The 22,548-nt window shown below is 45.5% G+C and overlaps 1 protein-coding gene across 6 annotated transcripts in view; it reads left to right on the top strand.

Annotated features, from left to right (window-relative positions):
* The window catches only part of GCNT2 (glucosaminyl (N-acetyl) transferase 2 (I blood group)), a 48,973-nt gene extending 32,721 nt beyond the window's left edge, over nt 1-16,252 (top strand). For 3 of the 6 annotated variants that reach the window (XM_083449542.1, XM_083449543.1, XM_083449544.1), the window contains exons 3-4: nt 9,684-9,776; nt 11,733-13,084. In XM_083449542.1, the coding sequence (XP_083305668.1) occupies nt 9,684-9,776; nt 11,733-11,923 (284 nt within the window). In that variant the 3' untranslated portion in view covers nt 11,924-13,084. Of the gene's footprint in view, nt 1-1,057; nt 2,481-9,683; nt 9,777-11,732; nt 13,085-14,081 lie in introns of those variants that run through there. The other 3 variants (XR_014513381.1, XR_014513380.1, XM_083449541.1) reach the window with 3 other exon arrangements.
* The last annotated feature ends 6,296 nt before the right edge of the window (nt 16,253-22,548 follow it).

Here is a 22,548-nt window from a genome sequence, read left to right as displayed (position 1 = left end):
CGGGACGCCAGCAGCCACTGCTACGCCACTGGTCCCTCATGTCCCTAAACTCTTGATTCATGCTGCTTGTGTCTGTGTGTGTGCATGTGAGCTGAGTTTGATAGGGGCATGGGGACAAGCTGTCTTAGTCTCTGGGGAGATCTTCACTCCCCTCCCATTCTGTTATACCAGAACCACCCTTGTTGCTCAGGTGACAAAGCCCTCAACAGTTCATATACAAGTACCCATTCAACAACTTGCAGAGAAGAATCCAGTCTCAGTGCATTTCTGCAGAAGACAGAGGGATGTCCAATGCCACATGGCAACATTTGGTGCCTTCCATGGTACATAGGCCTACCAACTGAAGATAAAACACCTGATGCATCTCACGACTGGTCCATGACTGTCATCTGTTAGTCTTCAAGGTGCCACAAGCCTCTTTTGAGGTATTCATTTATATTTGTGTAAACGTGGTCATGAAGAACAGAGGTTACGGTGACTGAAGTATAAAAGACATGCGGCGTAAACGGTGGAAGTCTTTTAAAACATTTTAATTAAGGCTGATCTCTTGTAAGATGGAAATATATAGCCGTATGCAAGTATAGATCTGAAACTGCTGTTTATGGTGAACACTTTTCTATTTTCTAAATTTCCATCTTTAATTTTTCTTTCTTCTTTTATTCTTTTATTCCTTTTTTCTTTCTTCGTTTATTCTTTTTCCCCCTCCCCCTTTCTTTCTGAATATTGCTTTATAGATGTATAAATAACTATGTTTATGTGTATATGTATGAAATTTGTTTCGTATTTCTTTTCTTATTTGAAATTTTTTTTTGTATTCAATAAAATTTACAATAATTTAAAAAAATTAAATTTTTTAAAAAAATTATTCGTGTAAACGTGGCTTGCTCAATGGAATGAAGACCCTGGGTTGCTGTTCAGCTCTTTGTTTCCCAATATGTTCGCCGTGGCTTGCAGGCCTTCTTCTCCCTCCTTCACCCTGAGGGTTTCCCTTTCACATGCTAAGCGGGTCGGGCGCCCCAAACCTGCTCCACGCCAAAACCGACAGGTGGGCGGGGAAGCCGCGGCGCCAGCAGCCAATCACACGGCCGGGAGCGAAGAAGAAACCCGTTCCCCGAAGGCGGGGCCGAGCCGCTGAACCAAAGGGCTACCAAAGAAGAGCCGGCGAGGAGTCCGGCGAGGAGCGCGCGCGAAGGAGAGGCGGCACAGACGAGGCTCTCGCGCCTCTGCGCTCTTGAGGGAACGCTCAGCCTGCTTCCATTGCGGCCCCTAGGAAGAGGCAGCCCGGCGGCTTGCTTAGCAACAGGCTGAGCGAACACAAAAGCCCTGCCTTGGCGACCTCGCTAGCCGTGGGCATGCGGGAAGAAGCCCCATGCAGCGCTGCGGCGCCCAGCTGAGGAGCCGCATGCCTCGCGCGCAGCAGGGCTGCAGCCGGCGGGAGCTCCTTCCTGAGGCGGTCGTCGGCGGGGGGAAAGGCGCGCTGCGCCTGGCGGCTTTGGCGTCGCGCGCCACCATGCTGCCTCGCAGGCTCTCCTACCTTCTGGTAGCCCTCGCCCTCAGCAGCCTGACGGCGTTGCTGGTTTTCCTCCGCGGCCAGCCCGACCCTCCGGGCCCCAAGGAGGAGGCCCGGCGGCCGCGGGGTCAGCAGCCCCGGCAGCAGCCCCAGCCTGGGAGAGAAGGCGACTTCCTCCGCGGGGCTTGCGGCGCCCTGGCCGCCGGGGAGAAGGCGTTCGTGTGGGGCAACCACCTGCGCACGCCCTTCGGGCAGTCGCCCGGCTGCGCCGAGTACGTGGAGGGCAGCCACTACGTCACGCGAGCCCTCTCGGAGGAAGAGGTCGCCTTCCCGCTCGCCTACGTCATCACCCTCCACAAAGAGTTTGCCACGTTCGAAAGAGTCTTCCGCGCGCTTTACGCGCCCCAGAACGTGTACTGCATCCACGTGGACGAGAAGGTGTCCGGCGACTACAAGCAGAGCGTGGAGAGGCTGGTGGGCTGCTTCCCCAACGCCTTCCTCGCGTCCAAAGCCGAGCCGGTCATTTACGCGGGGATCTCGCGTCTCCAGGCTGACCTGAACTGCATGAAGGACTTGCTGCGCTCCGAGGTCCGCTGGAAGTATGTGCTCAACATGTGCGGCCAAGACTTCCCGTTGAAAACCAACAGGGAAGTCGTCCGCCACCTGAAAAACTTCAAAGGGAAGAACATCACCCCCGGCATCCTCCCTCCTCAGCCGATCACCGTAAGGACCAAGTACGTTTACAAGGAGCACATAGACAGAGAGTCCTCTTACATGAAAAGGACTGGTACCCTCAAATCACCTGCGCCCCACAATCTGACAATTTACTTTGGCTCTGCCTACATTGCCCTCACCAGGCCGTTTGTGGAGTTCCTTTTCCAGGACAAACGGGCCCTCGATTTGCTGGAATGGTCTAAGGACACCTACAGTCCGGATGAACATTACTGGGTGACGCTCAACAGGATACCAGGTACGTTAATGGCATCTGGCAGTTTCTGATTTGGGTGGTTTCTGGTCTCCCAAGGCGCGCGTATTTTCTTTTGTCCTATAGCCAGGACTTGCTTGCTAAGGGCATTTCCCGATGGAGCCTCTTTAGGGTGGGAAATAATTCACTGCATCTCTCAAAACTCCAACCGTGAGCTGTCCAAACCACAGAGCAAAACCCTGTACAGCTTTCCACCTTGCTTTTATTTTTCAGGGACACATTTCCCACCTTTTCCAGTTCAAAAATAAATCACATTGTGCAGGGAATAATTGCCTGGATACAGGCTCCGCGTTAAGGGTTGATTACACACGACACAAGATTATTGAGCTCTGTAATAATAACAGCGTATACCCAGCAGACTTAGTGGAACTTAGTTCAAAGTTCTGCCCAGCTTGGCAGAAGCAGGATGAGAGGACAATGCCCCTTTCTTATAGATGGACAGATGTATCAGAAAGAAGGAAGTAGTGAAGTTTCCCAATAATCTTGTCCTGGGGCTATTTAATGTAATTTATTTGTGCATGTAAGCAGTGAGGTAGCCAGGATGAAAACTCAAGGAGGTAAAGAGCTCCAAATGAATCACCAAATCTAAGCCTGCAGGTGAGAAAAGGAAAACGAAAGCGAATGTAACTAGGTGTAAAATGATGTATGTCTGGGGCAACCACAGCTTTCCATATGCACTTATGGGATCTGAGCTGGCTGCGATTAACAGCACCACAGGTATGTCTGGAATGCCTGCCAGTGGCTGTTAACATGAAAACTAACAGTGCAGTGATATGCCTATGTATTTAGAAGTAAGCTTCATTGAGTTAGGTATTGCCACCTAAATGTTAGAGCCTCCATGTCTCTCAAAACCAGTTGCTGGGTAACTTACAATGGCGATGAGCTGTTGCCTCCACATTTTCCATTTTTGGGCTTCCCTGGTGCATCTCCTTCAGAGGAAAGGTTAAGCTTAGCAGGAGAAAACCATGAGTAAGGAGAGGGTGGCATGATAGAGATGTGTAAAATTATGTGGAATGTGGAGAAAGCGGATAAACTTATTTTCTCCATCTTTCATAATGCAATAACTTGGGCTGCATCAAATGAAGCTAAGAGTTGGAAGATTCAGGGCAGACAAAAAGGAATCACTTTTTCACACAAAACCAAGTTAAAATATGTGGTTCATGTGATTTTACCATTGAAAAAGTGAATCCGTTCCTTTTGGCAACTGAAAACCTTAATTCCATGACAAGTTTGTAGCAAATGAACTGGCTGTGATGTTCCTAGCAACTGACAAAGCTCTATGAAACATTGCGTTAAGAGATGAAATCAAGAAATGATATACAGTACTGGTATATGTGCTTGATGCCAGGACCTAGGGCTCAGAGCAGGCATGCAAACTTGGACTCCACAGGGAAGGGTGAAATAGTAGCACGTTGATTATGGAAAAGATAAACAAATAAACCTGATATTGTATTAGGCTTAACATATTTTAATGTCAGAATATTTTCAATGTTGTCTCCCTTTGTTACCTCCTGTGATCAGAAGAACGTGTGCAGTATATATTAGCTATGGTCTTCTGGTTTGTGATGCATTTCATTGCAGAAGCTGCAGTGATTTGGGGTGTCACACAGAATGTGAGGCACTCCCAAATCCTGCTTCAAAGAGAAACTCCACTCAGAGGCTTCCTAGCTTCATTTGCAGCGCCTGCCATGCCTCTGTGCTGGCTTCATGCTGCATTCTCAGTTGAGTGTTATCTTTCAGTACTGAACCGGATAGTAAATCACACTTTCATTTGACTTATAGAATCATGGAATTGTAGAGTTGGAAGGGATCATGAGGGTCATCTAGTCCAAACCCCAGTAATATATACACTCCCCCCTCCCCACTGGTAGGTTATATAGTGGGTAAGCTTTAGACATAAAATGTGTCGGTTGGGAGATGCTACATGAAGATGCAAATGTGGTTGGCCATTCCACCATTTTCTACAGACCCTCATTCCTGCCCCCCCAATTCCCCCCCTTCTCTTATTTATTGAATCTTATTGTGGCCCACTCCCCCCCCCCCCAGTTTTTGCTTTTCCTCTAAGATAGATGTTTTCTTCATCTGACAGCCTGCCACCTTTGCTCTTTTGGTTGGGTGCTACACAGTGGCCATACCAGCTCCCTGAAGGTATGGTAATAGCTAGTTAGTTACCTCCTTTAACAAGTCCAGGCAGGTGAATTGGGCCTGTGGAGCAGGGTGGTTGCTATTATTGTCCATGCATCCTAGACATAGGAACATTTGGCACATAGGGAATTCTCAGTGCCCTTGCCTTTTCTTTCAGATTTCTGGTTTCTCTTATTAAGGTTGCTTCCCGAAAGAAATAAAATTGCAGAAGCTTTGTTCACCTGTGTGTGTGTGTGTGCGCGCGCGCGCATGTGTGCAATTTGAATTCGCAAACTATTTTCCAAAGAAATATAATAGAACTTGAAAGAGGGGAACCCATCTCAGTACATAAAGAAGTTTATTAGATGCCAGTGTCTTCATGCATTTCTGATAACTCAAAGGGATGTATCTGACTTGCCCACACTCATAGCTGACCTAATGAAATCAATAGTCTTAAGTTAATTGCATGCGATTTAAATCCATTCATTTCAGTGGGTCTGCTCTGTGTATGTCTTGGATATTACTCAGTACAGGAGATTCCTGCAAAAGAAATACTGTATTTTGCCAAGAAACTTCTGTAGGTGCTGTGGCCGGCTGATGATCTTGGAACATAAGAACCTCTACTGGATCAGGCCAATGGCCAAACTGGTTCTGTTCTTGTAGTGGTCAGCTAAATGCTTGTGGGAACCATGTAAGCAGAGCCTGAGCACAAGACTTACCCTCCTTACCCTCAGCCCCCAGCAACTGATATTCAGAGGTATACTGCTCTTGATAGTGGAGGTACAACGTGATCATCATGGCTAGTAGCCACTGATAGTCTTATCCTCCATGAATTTGTCTGATTTTCTAAGCCAACCAAGTTGGTGGCCTTCACTGCCCCCCGTGGGACATGGTGGAACTGGATGATTACTGTACTGGGTGCTGAAGCTTTCGAAAGGCACAGATTGCAGAATTATCCTATAAATCTGTTCGTTGGACTAAAAGGTCTGCTATGAATGTTCTGTAAACCTTGGGACCTCACAGATCAGGCTGTTCCATGGTTTCATGGCATGGAAAATGTTGCTTTTCTGATGTTGTTAAATTCCATCTCCCATGAGACCCAGCTAGCATGGCCAATGGTCAAGGGCTGTAGGAGTTTTAGTCCATCAACACTTGACAAACTGGACTCTGGCACACAAAGGCTTGTGCCATTACAAATTTGTCATTTTTTGCTGTAGTGGAGCAACACCACTATCCCTTTGGAAAGAGGACTGTGGAGAGGCAGAGAAGCTGAGCATCAGCACAAAGCAGGGATGGGGAAGCTGTAGCCCTCCAGTGCGGCCAATGGTCAAAGATGATGGGAGTAGGGGCCCAGGAGCTTCCGGAGGACCATCAGTCCCCATCCCTGGCAGTCTGCAGAACATGAGACTCCTAATCTCAGGGTCGTGGGTTTGAGCCCTATCTTGGGCAAAAAAAATCCTGCATTGCAGGGGGTTGGACTAGATGATCCACGTGGTCCCTTCCAAAGGCAGCTCTATGATTCCATGATCAGCCAACCAATCCCATGATGAGCAGCCTGGTAAAGTAGCACAACCACCCTGGCTAAAGCACACAACAGCTTTGATGTATCACAACAGTACTTGCTACTTGTTGTGTAATTAAGAGCCCAGCCCTTTTCTTCCCGAGCTACTTTTCCTGACCTTAAAACCTCCCCTGAGGGCACTCCTTTGTTAGGAGCATTGCAAAGTGCTCATACTTGTCACCTGGGGTAAAGTAATGTTTCAACTATCTTTCAAATTATACCCTTTGGCAAAAAAAGAAAGAAAAGAAAACCCACCTCCTTGGATCTTGTGAAAGCTACACTGGCTGGAAAGACAGGTCAGCCCTCTTGAGAGCTTCTGTTTCGCCCTTTCCATTGCTCCCAGCTATTTCACAATCTTCAAGAGTGAAACCTGAACAACAACGAAATGTCCAGATATTTACATGTCCTTTCATCCATTTCCTGGGGGGCAAATGAGCCAGAGTAAAGGAAGCAAGGATCTTAGGCATAACCTTGGGGTAGGGGTGGGGATGCCAGAAGTGAATCCAACACAGGTTTAAGATAGCATAAAATTTGTTTCACCATGATGAGATTTCCAAAGAAGCTGGCCTAAGGATTATAGTTGGGGGGGGGTGTCCCAAGTAGTGCTCACCTGAATACACACCCCCCCAAAAAAATTCCATTGGACTGCTGCTATTATTAGTTTATCTGCAGTGACTTTGATCCAAGATAAGGTTCCCATATTTTTCTTGCCCTCCGGCAGTCTGCTATACACAAACTCCAGAAAAAGCTTCATGAACAATAAATATACATACATACACACATCATTTTTTTGGATGCATTTTCATAGTTAAAACCATGCTCAAAGGCAGCTTACGACATGAAAAAGGAACCAGAATTACAGAAGTTGAGAGAGACAATAAATAAAACACATCAAAAAGCACACAACCAAATTGAACTGTTCCAAGATAGTAAGATAGCCAAGAAGATGGTCTCTGGCCTCTTCAGCAGCCTTAGCATTTGTAGCTGGAGTCAGTCAGGGCCCTCCCAGACCAGGGGAGAAAAGGCCTGCAAGGCAGGGAGGCAAGGTCTTCCAGGACTCACAGCCAATATGGAATCATCCAAAACAAGGCTTTGATCCTAAGCTAAGTTGACTGAAGGATGTACACAGAAGGAACATTTCTGTCCTTTCCTTCTGCCACTCTTCACACCCACATTTGCCAAGGCAGTGCCAAAGTGACTGCTGCTTCCAGGCCACCTCTGCCATCAGCAAAGCAGACGTGAGGAATCTGTGGTCTTCTAGATCTTGGTTGCTGGACTTCCATCAGCTGCAGCACCCTGCAGGGCCAGTGATTGGGGATGATGAGAGTTGTAACCCAGCGACATCTGGGAGGCCACAGGCTCCCCAGCCTAGCATTAAACCCGGGGTGACTTGCTGGAAACACTCTGCTCAGGGGCCCTTCATGCAGCTTTGCATGCCACTATCAACCTAGCAGGTTGATAGACCAGCTAATAACCTGGGATTATTATTTTTTATCCCTTTTGCTTGAAAACTGCCACCACAATGTCAGTCTTCCAAACTCAGTAGGCTATTCCTCTTCCATTGATTGTGGCGAGTAAGGCCACAAGCACCAGAATGCCCTAGTTAAGGTTTGTTGTAGGGATTTGTTGCCCCCAAGAACCTTGGAGCTACTTACCATTTTTTATGAGATTCAGTTTCATTGGGTGATTCAGTATATCATCAGTTCAGTATATATATATCTGTGGTATTTGGAAGCTCAGCTGCTGAGCAGTGTCCTTGCAACACGCTGGGAATTGTTATTGTGATCAGCCGACACTGAGAGTCAGGAAAGAAGCCCATCTGCTTCTACCATAGGAAGGAAGTGGAAATATGGAGTTGAGAGTAAGTGACATTTATTGAGCATAGTTTGCTGTTGCAGGTTTGTTGCAGAATGTTGTGCGTTGATGCTACTATTGCGTTGTAAATAATCTTATGCATGCCGTGTCTACTGTTACATTAGTGCTTTCCCTCTACCCCAGAGATGGGTAAACAAGCAGATCAGAATCTGCTGGTAGATGTTTGTGTGATCTGTAGTAGATAGCCACGGCTTTCTGGCTCCCAGTTGCTTAACAACAGGAAGTAAAATATGCAAGTTAAAAAACAAAACTCTCTGGGAGGAATTCAACATCATTATATGGCCAGCGGTGCATTTAGGGCAGCGTGACTGGTTCCCCTACACTGGGCGCCAAGCCTAGGGGGTGCTGCAGGACATTGCAACTATAACGTAGCGAATTGAGCAGAACAGAAGATGAGAAGTGGGGGGTGCTGAATTTTGGGCCCACACAGGGCACTGCTGAAAGATCAAAATCTGCCTCTACTATGGCCATTGTTCCACCAGTGCAAACATTTCAGTTTGCCAGGTGGAAGGGTCCCCGATCTCGTCTCCCCCCTGCACTGTTTTTTTCAGGGGGGTTCTCCCACCCACCTACTGAACCAATTTTGGGGGCACAAGGACGGGGTAAGCAGCTCTGCATTACTAGAAGTCCTTGTGTGGGTTTTTGTTAGCAAGACTCATTTGCCGAATCTTTCCCTCTGTGTTGTTCCCCTATAACAGGCTTCCTCAACCTTGGCCCTCCAGATGTTTTGAGACTACAATTCCCATCATCCCTGACCACTGGTCCTGCTAGCTAGGGATCATGGGAGTTGTAGGCCAAAACCATCTGGAGGGCCGAGGTTGAGGAAGCCTGACCTATAACATTCATATTCATTGATTCCCTATTCCTATTCATTGATTCCTATTCATTGATTCATTGATTCTTAGTGCAACCCTGTGGGGTAGTTTTAGAGGTTTGTGCTTAGAATCATTAATCTGCAGTAACTCAATACATATATGCACCTGGAGAATTTGGGCTACAGTAGGTAAGGCTCCCATGCTCCAAAAGCGCCGTTTTGCATTGTTCTGTAGCTGCTATTTTGCACCGACTCTGATTGGTGGACTTTGAGCCATAGTAAAAATGAAGTAGATACCACAAATTTCACCTTTGCTGTACTCCATTCATGCCTGTGTGCAGTGCAATCAGTTCTGTTGACTCTCAGCATTTCTTCCAAAAGTTGGTATTGGGTCCAGGAACACAAACATTCCTCATGGCATTTGCAGGACATATCATAAGCTGCACATGCAGACTGACCGGAGATGGTATTTCCTCCAGGCTCGTTCTTGTGCATGGACATTTGACATTGTTTTACTGCAGGGTTCACAGGTTGACAGGAAAACCATACCTCCCTTTTTGATGCAGAAACTATTTGTACAGCTGGAGATTTTGGAAATAACTTTTAGAGATCAGGATATGTGTGTTGTTTTTAACACAAGCTGGCTCGGGCAAAAGCCAGAGACTTCCAAATAGAAACCTTTGCCTTTGAAGAAACTGAGATGAATGAGGATCTCCAACTGGGTGGCACAACAGTGTTCACTTCTTCAAGAGCGAACCACCTTATTTTAAGAACAAAACTTATCTTTCTCTTGTGTTCTCTCTTCAACAAACAGGTGTCCCCGGCTCCATGCCAGATGCTAAATGGGAAGGTGACCTGAGAGCTGTCAAGTGGAGCAATGATGAAACTAAACATGGAGGATGTCACGGTAAAGAACACGTAGTTTTGGCGTTTTGTTTCAGTCAACTGCGGGAAGCTTGATTCTCCCCACTGATTTTTTCCAAAACCACTGTTAACATCCATAAAGTTGGAAAGATAAAGATCCAGTGAGTAAGGTAATAGGGTAAAATGGGACTTTGTTTTTAGTAGACCTACATAAGACTGCTCAGCTGTCTCACGTACACAAGCACACCCTTGCTCAGTTGACTATATCTGGGAACAAATCCGTAGGAGTTGGGACTGTGAAGAAAAAGAAAAGGAGAAGAAAGATCAGATGCACAGAGGTGGAGGAAAGGGAAGAGTAGGAGGCAGAAAGGGTGGCATATTGAGAGGAGGGGCGGAAGGAAGTAGGGAGTAAAGAACAGGAGAAAAACAAAGTTGTGATGAGCAGAAAACTATTGACAAAATAGAAAAGAAAAGAAGAGGAGCTAGAGAAAAAAATAGAAGGGAAGGCACACAAAACAATGGTTTTGAACTGCAGCCATAGTGATATTGAACAAGCTTAGAGGAAATGACAACAGGGAGGGTGCAGCAGCAGCCAGAATTTTCCTGGAAAGGGAACTGCCTGCTACTCCCTTCCCTCAGTAGTGGTGCATTGTCCTTTTGCGCAGCCGCTAGAGATGGAGCCACCAGCCAGCGTGGAGGGAAGGGGGCTGCTTGGGGACACGGATCCAGGGTGTGGTCGTTCCACCCCTCCTGAACGTAACACCTGAAGCAAACTGCCTCCCTTTGATTCCAGACAGGGCAGTCTCCTATTTCTGCTTCCTTTCTTTATTGCCCTTTTGTTTATTTCTCTGTAGCTTTGTGTACTTTGCTCATCCAGCCATGTAGCACTCATCTCCTTGAATCTGAAAGGAAAACAAAGACGGGAATGTGGTTTTGCTACACAGCAGAGATTTCCCTCTTGCAACACAGCTCTCAGTACTATGTGGCCATATTAAATGTTTCCATTGGTGATACACTGAGAATGCTCCACTAGCACACATACACCCTTTTTAGTAATATGTTAAAATGCCTGGAAATTACATAAAATATTTACACACATGGAATCATACAATCATAGAATTACAATTACACACAGAGAATCATAGAACTGTAGAGTTGGAAAGGACCCCGAGGGTCATCTATCTCAACCCCCTACAGTGCAGGAATCTCAACTAAATCATACATGGCTGATGATCACCCAGCCTTTGCTTAAAAACATTAAAGGAAGGAGAGTCCACCACCTGGGATTCTGTTTCACTGTCAAACAACTCTTACTGTCAGAAAGTTCGTCCTGATACAGTGGTACCTCAGGTTAAGAACGTAAATCGTTCCAGAGGTCTGTTCTTAACCTGAAACTGTTCTTAACCTGAAGCACCACTTTAGCTAATGGGGCCTCCCGCTGCCGACGCGCCGCCAGAGCACGATTTCTGTTCTCATCCTGAAGCTGAGTTCATAACCCGAGGTACTATTTCTGGGTTAGCGGAGTCTGTAACCTGAAGTGTCTGCAACCTGAAGCGTATGTAACCCGAGGTACCACTGTATTTAGTTGGAATTTCCTTCCTTGTAACTTGAAGTCATTGGTTCGGGTCCTAGCCTCCAGACGATGAGAAAACAAGTTTTCTCCATCTTTCACGTGATAGCCCTTTAGATATTGAAGATGGCTATCATATCTCCTCTCAGTCTCCTCTTTTCCAGGCTAAACATACTCAGCTCCCTCAACCTTTCCTCATAAGGCTTGGTTTCCACACCCTGAATCATCTTGGTTGCCCTCCTCTGCACACATTCCAGCCTGTCAATATCCTCCCTAAATTGTGGCAGCCAGAACTGGACACAGGAGTGGTCTGACCAACTTAAGGTCTTGGGCACAGGCATGCATTCCAGGCCCTTCCTGTCTTGTCCACAAAAAAAGAAGAAAAGTTTTTGTGTGTGATTATTTTTTTCTCCCCCTATTCCTTGGCAGGTCGTTATGTCAGAGCCATTTGTATCTATGGAACCGGTGACCTGAAGTGGCTGCTGAAATCCAAAAGCCTTTTTGCTAACAAGTTTGAACTGGAAACATACCCACCAACCGTGGAGTGTCTGGAGTTGAGTGTTAGGGAGCGAACACTCAATCAGAGTGAGATACCGGTGGAACCAAGTTGGTACCTATAGGAAAAGATACCTTTTAAGTTAGTGAACAGAAACAATCATGGAAAGCCAGCATTTTGGATGGACCATTCATCGCACCTTGAAGCTGTGCTTCTTCAGGATACTCAATACGAGCCAGTTTTATAACACTTTGAATACCTTTGCACTAAGGCTGAAACAAGATTTCAGGGCAATCAATATATTAGCTGAACTTCCTTGATATTTTAAAGATTTTGGACCAGGGTTATTCGCCCTGCCCAGAAAAAAAACACTCAGGTATTATTTATTAATACTTTGGGAACTGGTTTGTATTAACCAAGAGAAAGACAGTGACTTCAGATTTCAAGCTTACAATTCGTTAGCTGGGCATCTTGTGCCAGCTTCTGCTGTCCTACACGCAAGCATGTATACTGAATTGACCTCTGCCAGCAATTTAGAAACCTGGTTCCTGGACCTCCAGGGTTCTCTCAGTTGAAGGAGAACCCCACACCCAACCCCACAAATGTTAACTGAGTTTTATCTCCCCTCTTTAACCCAGGAAGTATTGCATGCATGGCAGGGTAGTGTAGGAAGTCTGAATCACAGCCCCCAGAGGGTTAAGTAGGAGAGTGAAATAGAAACTCAGAGATGGGAGGGGAAATGTTTCTATTGGACCAGTTGCATGTTTACACTTGCCACATTCGGCTTGACAGTTAATTGATCCCAGAAATAAAAAAGAAAGGGGCTATCAGTGGTGTCCAGGACCTAGTTCATTAGGCCCAACTCTCTTTGTGGCAAGGAACTGTTGCTTGGGAGAAATGAGACTGCTTTATTCAGAGGAAATGAGCCTAAGCACTATTGCATTCTGATAAAGTTAAGCCAGAGCTGTATCTAGCCAGGTTTTTTTGTCCCAGGTGAAGCCTCCAGGGGGCACCATTGAGAATCCCAGCCTGTGTACGTGTGTACACAAATGCGCATGGGAGGTGGGTTGCAAACTGGGTCTTTGACTCGGATGAAATAAAGTCTAGTTTCACCTCTGGTTAAGCAGAAGTCATTTCCACTTCTGAAAACATTTCTGCCCACAATCTAAATCTCCCAACTTCTGGGATTTAGAGAGAAGACAGAAAGGGTGATTAAGAAGTGCTTAAAAGCATTGGGGGAAAAGCTAAATAGCCCAGAGACATTTCTCTCTCCAGATGGTAAGATTATAAGGTGATTATACACATACACACAAACATACACTTTTGTGCAAGATTCCAGCCTTCTCCGCATGTATGCAGAATGGGGTGGAGGCTGAAATCTTGCACAAAATGTTTTATCCATCCCAATGTCCACCAGCTCTTCTGAATGCATGAAAACGGTGTGTTGAAATTTGGGGTTGATGGATTTGTTAATAAAATATCCACTTTGAAAACAGCCCTTCAACTTGTGAGACAATTTTAGTTAAGCTCTTGCTGTGAAACACATAACGTGTCCCAAATATGGTCCATTTACTGCTGCATTTTTAACTGAATCGTATGTTTTCCTACTAAGAAAGCACATTTGCACATACCAAGGATGGGAGACTACTCACTGTAAAATAAAATAATAACGTTGATTGGTTTCTTGTTAATTTTTAAAAGCAACCCTCACCAAACTGACCACAAGTTGCAGGTATTAGTGTCTTCATGCTCTGAAAAGTTTCACCTGCTAATTTCCACCAAATTGCTTTAAAATGCAAAGACCACTGTATGAATCGATGGCAGAAGCTTGGGCCAGCTGTAGTAACAACTTTCAGGACAAGGAATTCACCATTTGCATGATATCGACCGTGCCATATGCTACAAAAAGAAAGTGTGTGGATGCCAGAAAATCCAAAGGTTCTAATCTTCTGATTATTTTGAATATTTTAAAAACAGAACATGAGGAAGGATGGGTTGTCAACACTTTGGGGACAATGGGCATATTTGGAATGCTGAGAGAGTGCTGCTGTGGGCGCCAGTCACAAAATGGCTACCATGGAGGTTATGATCCTCAGATGAAGGGCTGTATAGAAATTTAATAAACATATAAAAATAATAATTTATTATTTATACCCAGCCCATCTGGCTGAGTTTCCCCAGTCACTCTGGGCTGCTCCCAGTCGAGTGTTTAAAACAATACAGCATTAAATATTAAAAGCTTCCCTAAACAGGGCTGCCTTCAGATGTCTTCTAAATGTCAGATAGTTGTTTATTTCCTTGACATCTGATGGGAGGGCATTCCACAGGGCAGGCGCCACTACCGAGAAGGCCCTCGGCCTGGTTCCCTGTAACTTGGCTTCTCGCAATGAGGGAACCGCCAGAAGGCATTCGGCGCTGGATCAAACAAACAAATTGCCAAGTGCTGCATATCAGGAATGTTGGGTGTATACCTTGTGGAATCTCAGTCACAGAAAACAGAGATTTAGCAGAGTTGTCTTTACTAGGTTATCACCAACATACACACAAGGTTACCAGTGCATAGACAAACAGTAGTTGGGCTATCTGTCAAGATAGGGATGCAGCTGGGCCACTAGATGAAGCTGGTGGCCACTGAGGCCACTTGAGCCTCAAGCAAAGGTTCCAGAAGTAGTCCCAAGCTATGTGCCTGCTCCTTCAGAGGGAGCACAACCCCTCAGGAGCAGTTGTTACAAGCAGTCATCTCTTTCTGAGCCCAGAGAGGGTTCTTTGCTTCAACGTCCTTGGTCTGTTAGTCCACAGCCAAGTCCTTAGTTCATTGGCTTGCAAAGCTCTGCAACAGATAAGTTTCAAGTTCTGAAGTCTGGCAATATCCCAACTTCTTCCTCAGATGATCTCTTCGAAAAATCCGAACTTGAATCCACAACCCCAACAGAAAGCCTTCAACAATTCCTGCAGTCTCCTCCCACAACCCACACAGTATGTTGCCCTTGTATACATGAAGTTACTTGCCAAATCTGCCCAATAACGCACATAAAGAGAGTTGCGAGGTGCCTGCAGGTGCATTATGGGTGATTGAGTTGTGTCTGCTGACTTACGAAGAATTAACCCATTAACTGCATTACAAGGGACGCTAAGCAGTGTTGCTAAGCTATAGAATGAAGGCTGAAATGCACATCATACAAATGAGATACGCCCAGGTGTTCCTGTCATCCTTTTAAATAAATAAAATGTACAGAGAAACATATGAACTAGAACTGACCTTTGACCAACCCCCCCCCCCATTCTTGAGGATGTGCGCATTGCAGCTACTTTTGACCTTTCTCAAGGTCAGAAATGTAGAGGTGAATCTTTTAATAGCATGCTTAAAATAAAATTAAAAGTAGTGGAAACAGATTCTGCTGCCTAATTTGTGTGCATCAAGCTGTTGTTAAAAGGCACAGCAGACCCATTAAAAATAAAAGCTGCAACTGGAAGTCAAGCAGTTGTTCACCATTAAAAAAAAAGGATTATCAACTGCATATTTTCCACACTGGCTTGTTTACTCCTATAAGTTCTGTCTAGGCAAAAACGATATCTGATAACAAGGAAGTGTAAAATAGAGACACCGATATTGTATTGCATCATTTGCCTTTTGAACAGTGAAAAGTTCATGAGTTTCCATCAACAGTTTTAAAACTGAGGGCATGTCTTATCATTGGCATTTCTTAGCTGCTCTATGAGCCTTTTGGGTGAGTGAGCAGGAAATTAAATGAAAAAATAACAATGCACGGCTAAATCATAAAACCTGTTTAGTTAGAATTACAAGCCCTCTCAGTTCAGCAAAGCTTTCTTCCTAGTGAGCAAGGTTAGGATTGCAGCTTGAATCTGTGCAGGTTACTCAAGAGCCAGCCACACTTTGCTCAATGGAAATTACTTCGAAGTTGGTGTGTTCAGGATTGCAGCTTTGGAGTCCCGTTGACTTCTGCAAGGCTGATCTTCTATCTGCAAAGGCTACAGGTGCCTTTCCTTAGGATCACAACCTAAACAGGCAATGAGAATTCATGGAGTGGGGTGGGGGAATTATATGGTCAGTTCAGAACTGTTAAAACGACCTCTTTCCTCACACATATCACTATAATCGGTACAAATACATACAGGCAGAGTGGGTAGGCGTCATTCTCCAACCAATCTTTCCCCTGTTTTGTATACTTCATTCTAGGGACCTGTGTGTGTGTGTGTGTGTGTGTGCGCAATGGAAATTAATAAAGCAAGTTATTCAGATGCATTCCATGATAACGGATTACTAGAAGAAACATGAACTTCCTTCCCCGCACTCTTTTAAATCCGTTAATTACATGTTTGTTCAGTTGCATTTATTGTATTTTAATGTTCTGCTGGAAGCCGCCCAGAGTGGTTGAGGAAACCAAGCCAGATGGGCAGGGTATAAATAATAAATTATTGTTGTTGTCATTTATATTTATAGAGTTGCATTTATATAGTTCCCTGACCTTTTCCTGACACAGTTCTGATCTTTGTGAAGAGTTCATATGTAATAATAATATTAACAACAGCTTCATACAACACCCTCCCTTTAAAATAATACACTGATCAAATCAGCTCCGTACATTTAAAATACAAGGCTATCTACAAAGAATCCAGGGACCTGTAGTTTACCCCTCGCAGAGCTACCATCCCTAGCACCCTTAACAAACTACATTTCCCAGGATTCTTTGGGGAAAACATTGTGTTTTCAATGCATGGTCTAGATGTGACCAGGGTTAATTTCATGCCACCACTTAAGTAGCTGTTGGAAAGCCACTTCAGATTATTGTGTGCCCTGTTGTCCCAGAGTGTGCTGGTGAGTAAAATCACACCATTCAATGTTGGACTAAACTCTTTATTAACAAAAACATGATCTCCACAGACTTGGCTGAAGGTAAGGTATAATGAGCACAGCAGTTCATTCCCTGTGGATCTTACTCCATGAAATCAGTTGCTGAGACCAAGGTCCCTGCCTTCCCACAGCTGTCTATGTTACCTCCTCTCCAGGGTGTTTTCCAAACAATCGGAGACTGTGCCTGCGTGCCACCAATCTCTTCGTCCTTTTCATGCCTCTCCTGATTCTGGGAGATGGGCAGGAGGAGCTTGTCACAGCAGGAGTCAGGAAGCGGAGACACCTGTGACTCTCCACCAGCCTGACTCATCTCTGTCTCTTGACCTTCCTCATCCCAGTTGCCAGCTTCAGCTTCTGATTCTTGACTTTCTGCCACAGACTCTCCCAGCTCACCAAGCCCTTCCGCTTCCGACACCTAGTCTTTCCAGTCTTCTCCCTCTGATCACTCATTGTTGTCTCATCCCACTCCCCAAACTCTAAGCCTTCTTCCCTTGGTTGGTTTCCCAACCTGGTTCCTCCCACCATGCCTTTGCATCCAACCAGCCCGTGACAGTTGTCCACACGTAGTATACACAACACACATTTTCACACATATGTGATTAGGGAGTGCCACAGTGTGGTTCACAGTAGGGCTGCTACTAATTCTACCTCAGTAGCTGTGCCTAACTAGCTCCATCTGGTACGCAGGCTGAGACGCTATCTGCCCGCGGACTGTCCCGCCAGAGTGGTGCATGCTCTGGTTATCTGTTGCTTGGATTACTGCAATGCGCTGTATGTGGGGCTACCTTTGAAGGTGACCCGGAAACTACAACTAATCCAAAATGCAGCACCTAGACTGGTGACTGGGAGCGGCTGCCGAGACCACATAACATTGATCTTGAAAGACCTACATTGGCTTCCAGTACGTTTCCAAGCACAATTCAAAGTCCTGACCTTTAAAGCCCTAAACAAACTTGGTCCAGTAGACCTGAAGGAGCGTCTCCACCCCCATTGTTCTGCCCGGACACTGAGGTCCGAGGGCCTTCTGGCGGTTCTATCACTGCGAGAAGCCAAGTTACAGGGAACCAGGCAGAGGGCCTTCTCAGTAGTGGCACCCGCCTTGTAGAACGCCCTCCCACCAGTTGTCAAAGAGAACAACAACTACCAGACTTTTAGAAGACATCTGAAGGCAGCCGTCTTTAGGGAAGCTTTTAAGGTCTAACAGACCACCTTATTTTTTTTATTTATTTTTTAGACCACTGCATTTTAATACTTTGTTGGAAGCCGCCTTGAGTAGCTGGGGAAACCCAGCCAGATGGGCGGGGTATAAATAATAAATTCTATTCTAACAACAGCTTGATCTACAGAAATAAGCAAAGGAGGCATTTCATCTCTCATGACAATGTGGTAGTGAAAGGATTGGTTGGGGAGATCCCCACTGAGCCACAAACTGGACTGACTCAGTCTCCACCCCCATCGTTCTGCCCGGACGCTGAGGTCCAGCGCCGAGGGCCTTCTGGCGGTTCCCTCATTGCGAGAAGCAAAGCTACAGGGAACCAGGCAGAGGGCCTTCTTGGTAGTGGCGCCCGCCCTGTGGAATGCCCTCCCATCAGATGTCAAAGCGATAAATAACTACCTGACATTTAGAAGACATCTTAAGGCAGCCCTGTTCAGGGAAGTTTTTAATCTGTGATATTTTACTGTATTTTTGTTTCTATGGAAGCCGCCCAGAGTGGCTGGGGAAACCCAGCAAGATGGGCGGGGTACAAATAATAAATTATTATTATATTATTATTATTTTGCTGACTGAGACAGAGCAAGACAGGGTACCCCCCCCCCATGCTATGGTCCACAGTACTTAAGACTAGTTAAGTTACTTTGGAACTTGAAGGCAGAAAATCACACAAATGCCTCTTTCCAGCAGCAAAAGTAGTCATAAATCAAAACTATCCATTTGCTGCCTTTCTACTCTTTCTCCTGCCTCACTCTGCCTAGTGGTAGGTCTATCCCTATCCACAAAGGCTTACTGGGCAACCTCGAGGCAGTCACTGTTCCTCAACCTAATCCAGCTCACAGTGTTGTTGTGAATATAAAGGTGATGTATCCATTTACAGCAGCCTGGAATCTTGGAGGAAGTATGGGGACACATTGCTGACAGGCGGGGTATGACATTTATCTTGTGAAATCTGATAACTGCTGCAAAACAACCCACAAAAGCCAGTTGAAAAGGTGCTGAGCATCGTAACCTCCACCGACCTTAATGGTATTTCATGCAGCTTGCACCCAATCTTTTCTGCAAAGAGGCACAACAGGTAAAGTAGATGCTGACTGCAAGCAAAACTCCCGTGCACTATTACAAGCTGCAGGTCATATGGCTATGATACTTTGCTTGAAAAGCTAGGGTTGCCCTCTTTCAAAAAGCAAAAACCTTTGCGAAACTTTCCTGTGAACAATGTTTCAAACTATGCTGGCAGAGCTGCCGTATCTTTTCAACACCTGCAAAATAGCCCCTTTGTTTATTCTCCATCTAACACGATGAAGCCCCAAAGGATTCCTCAGGGCACAAAAGATCCACTTTGCTTTGGAGTCCTGGGTGTATTTCTGTGATAGCTGCCACCGAGAATGCCTTCTGCCAGGCTGCTGCCACCAGCACCCTGAGCCTCTGAGGGTGGAGGAACTACCAAGAGGGCCTCCTCTGCCTGTCTCAGCATCCTAGAGGGATGCTGTAGGGAAGGAGGCAGTCTTCCATATATTTGAGGCCCGATTCATTCAGGGCTTTAAACACCAACTTAAGCCCCTTGAACTGGGCCCAGGAACAAACCAACAACTGACGCAGCTGCTTTAAAACAGTGGTGGTATGAGATCTAAATGGAACCCTAGCTGTTAATTTGGCTGGTGCATTTCTGAACCAATTGATGTCTCCAAGTCATCTTCAAGGGCAGTCCCCTTTACAGCGTGTTGTAGTAATAATCCAACCTGGAAGTAACTGGAGCATGGAGTACAGTGGCCAGATCATCTCCATCCAAAAGGGATCTGCATCTAATCCATCACTGCCTCCATGCATGGATCTAACACCTCAACCACTTCTCCTGATTCAGATGGAACAGAGAAAGAGCAGGGTGCCATCAGCTCCTGGAGGTCCACACCCCCCCCTTGCCTCCCCCCCCCCATTTTTTGTCATATTTGCATGGCAATATCACAAATTTTATGGTCTTTCTGTTCGTTTTCAGCATACTTAAAATCCTTTGCTTATTAGGGGCTACCCCACATTTTGTTCCAAAAATTGCTTTGTAGAGGTAATTGCCATAGAGTTATCAAAATTTTCAAAAGTACGGGGTCCGTGGCTTGGCTTTTGAAAAATAGGGGGTCCTCAGTAATTAGCTAATTGGGAACCACTGATATAGATGAGAAATGACACAGGGGGGTAAGATTGAACCCTGTGAGACACCCCAAGACAACTCCCATGTTGCTGAATGGTAGCCTTCCATGATGACTACATTCTGGAATTGAGATACTTTCCCAACCAAGTATGTGTGCACATTGAACTGTTTTTTTCTTTGACTTGTAAATTGTCATAGCTACAAGTTTTAGGCATTGTTTCTGTAACCGTGGGTGTGCCTTTATTTTTATTGTGTTGTAGAACATACATGAGTAATAAGTGCCCTGTATAATATTTCACAAGATAATAAATAACTCATGCTCAAGCTACACCCACCTGAAGGCAGATATGTCAGATAAGGTTCCATGGAATGCTTTAGACATTGTGCACTTAGGTAAAAAGGTAAAAGGAAAAGAACCCCTGGATGGTTAAGTCCAGTCAAAGGTGACTATAGGGTTGCAGCGCTCATCTCACTTTCAGGCCGAGAGAGCCGGCGTTTGTCCACAGACAACTTTCTGGGTCATGTGGCCAGCAGGACTAAGCTGCTTCTGGTGCAACGGAACACCATTACGGAAACCAGAGTGCACGAAAATGCCGTTTACCTTCCTGCTGCAGCAGTACCTATTTCTCTACTTGCACTGGTGTGCTTTCAAACTGCTAGGTAGGCAGGAGCTGGGACAAAGCAACGAGAGCTCACCCTATCACAGGAATTCAAACCACCAACCTTCCAATTGGCAAGCCCAAGAGGCTTGGTGGTTTAGACCATAGCACCACCTGCATCCCTGGGATTGTACATTCAATGATGTGCCATAACTTCAATCCCTCATTGACATCTGCTTCCACCTACATTGATTTTGCAGAAAACAACAAAACCAGAGATTTTTTTGTTTTTAAAATCTGTCCCCCGCCCCCCAGGCCTTCACATCTCTAAGCTAAACCATGGCTTACTACTGCATAGCAGGGCAACAGAAGGATCTCTGGAGGAGTGCCGTGATTTCTCTGGGAGTGCACACATTTGCTGGTTCATGCTAAGTCAGGTTTGGCTAAGTGTTATGTGCCAACCAGGTCTTAGGTGGCAATTCTATACAGTTACTTAGGCCCAAGTCCCATGGAACACATTGGGGGCTTACTTCTAAAAAGGTAAGTTTAGGACTGTGCTCTCAAAAACCCCAAATATTTTAGCTCGCTCTACTCAAATAATTATTTGATATTCAGGAGTTAAAGGCAGAGGAGCTTATTCTGGCACTGAAAAGCAATTTCCTCCTATCCTTTTATAATCTGCAAACAAAGGATTGTTTTTTCATGGCTCCGAGTTTATGAGGAGAGTTTGAGATTCCCACGCATTATCTAGTTGCATTTAGTTAAAGGTCCTCAGTTTGCAGTTGTAATTTGTTTTGTGGAAACAAGATAAGTGGGGCGAGGCTGAAATTGCTTTTGAATTGAGAAGCTTCATCCCTTGGCCTTCCAATGCCATTAAAACCCAAGAAGAAAAAGGCCAGTTCATTAGAGGTAGCTGTGGTGAAAAGCGTGCTCTCTGTATATGCTCCGAACACTCTTAACATTCCACTGAAATTTATAGAGAACCGAACCCTGGTATTCAAAGCAGTCTCTGCAGATGGTGTGTGCAAAGGTAAAGAAAGAATGAAACCCAGCTTCAAAAGCCTTTCCTATTGGCCGATGAGTTGCAAATGACTGTGTGCGGTGGAGGTGTTTGCTAAAATGATTTCAAACTTCACCATAAAGTATCCTGGACCTGCAATGCCAGTTCTCTCTCTCAGAGAATTAGACAAGCACATTTTGATGGCCTGTACAAACCCCCAAATAGGGACGCGGGTGGTGCAGAGCCTAGGACTTGCCGATCAGAAGGTCGGTGGTTCAAATCCCCACGATGGGGTGAGCTCCTGTTGCTCGGTCCCTGCTCCTGCCAACCTAGCAGTTCAAAAGCACGTCAAAGTGCAAGTAGATAAATAGGTACCACTCTGGCGGGAAGGTAAACGGCGTTTCCGTGCGCTGCTCTGGTTCGCCAGAAGCGGCTTAGTCATGCTGGCCACATGACCCATAAGCTGTACGCCGGCTTTTTCGGCCAATAAAGCGAGATGAGCGCTGCAACCCCAGAGTCGGTCACGACTGGACCTAATGGTCAGGGGTCCCTTTACCTTTACCTTACAAACCCCCAAACAAGTGCTGTCATATATTATTAGTGGTGGTTTCACAAGATCAGCCCTCAGATATAACATTTTTCCTGGCAATAGGAATTGTAATTGATTGTGTGTTTGCTTCCTATATTCTAAATTAATAAAAAATATATTAAAAAGAGCCATCACCTCCCATCCTCAAGCACATCTGCTTGGACATAGTTGAATACCATCCCTATGGGAAAGGGCCATAGCTCAGTAGTAGGTTATCTGCCTTGCATGCAGAACATCCCAGGACTAGGTATAGGGATGCCTTAACTGGGATTTGGCCATCACAAACAGTGTCTGGGCAGAAATCACTTTAAAAACAAACAAACAAACAA

The sequence above is a fragment of the Podarcis tiliguerta genome (assembly GCF_965153285.1).
Source record: "Podarcis tiliguerta genome assembly, chromosome: 7".
NCBI lineage: Eukaryota > Metazoa > Chordata > Lepidosauria > Squamata > Lacertidae > Podarcis > Podarcis tiliguerta.
Note: the sequence above shows the minus strand (reverse complement) of the source record. Positions and strands in the feature narration are given on the sequence as shown.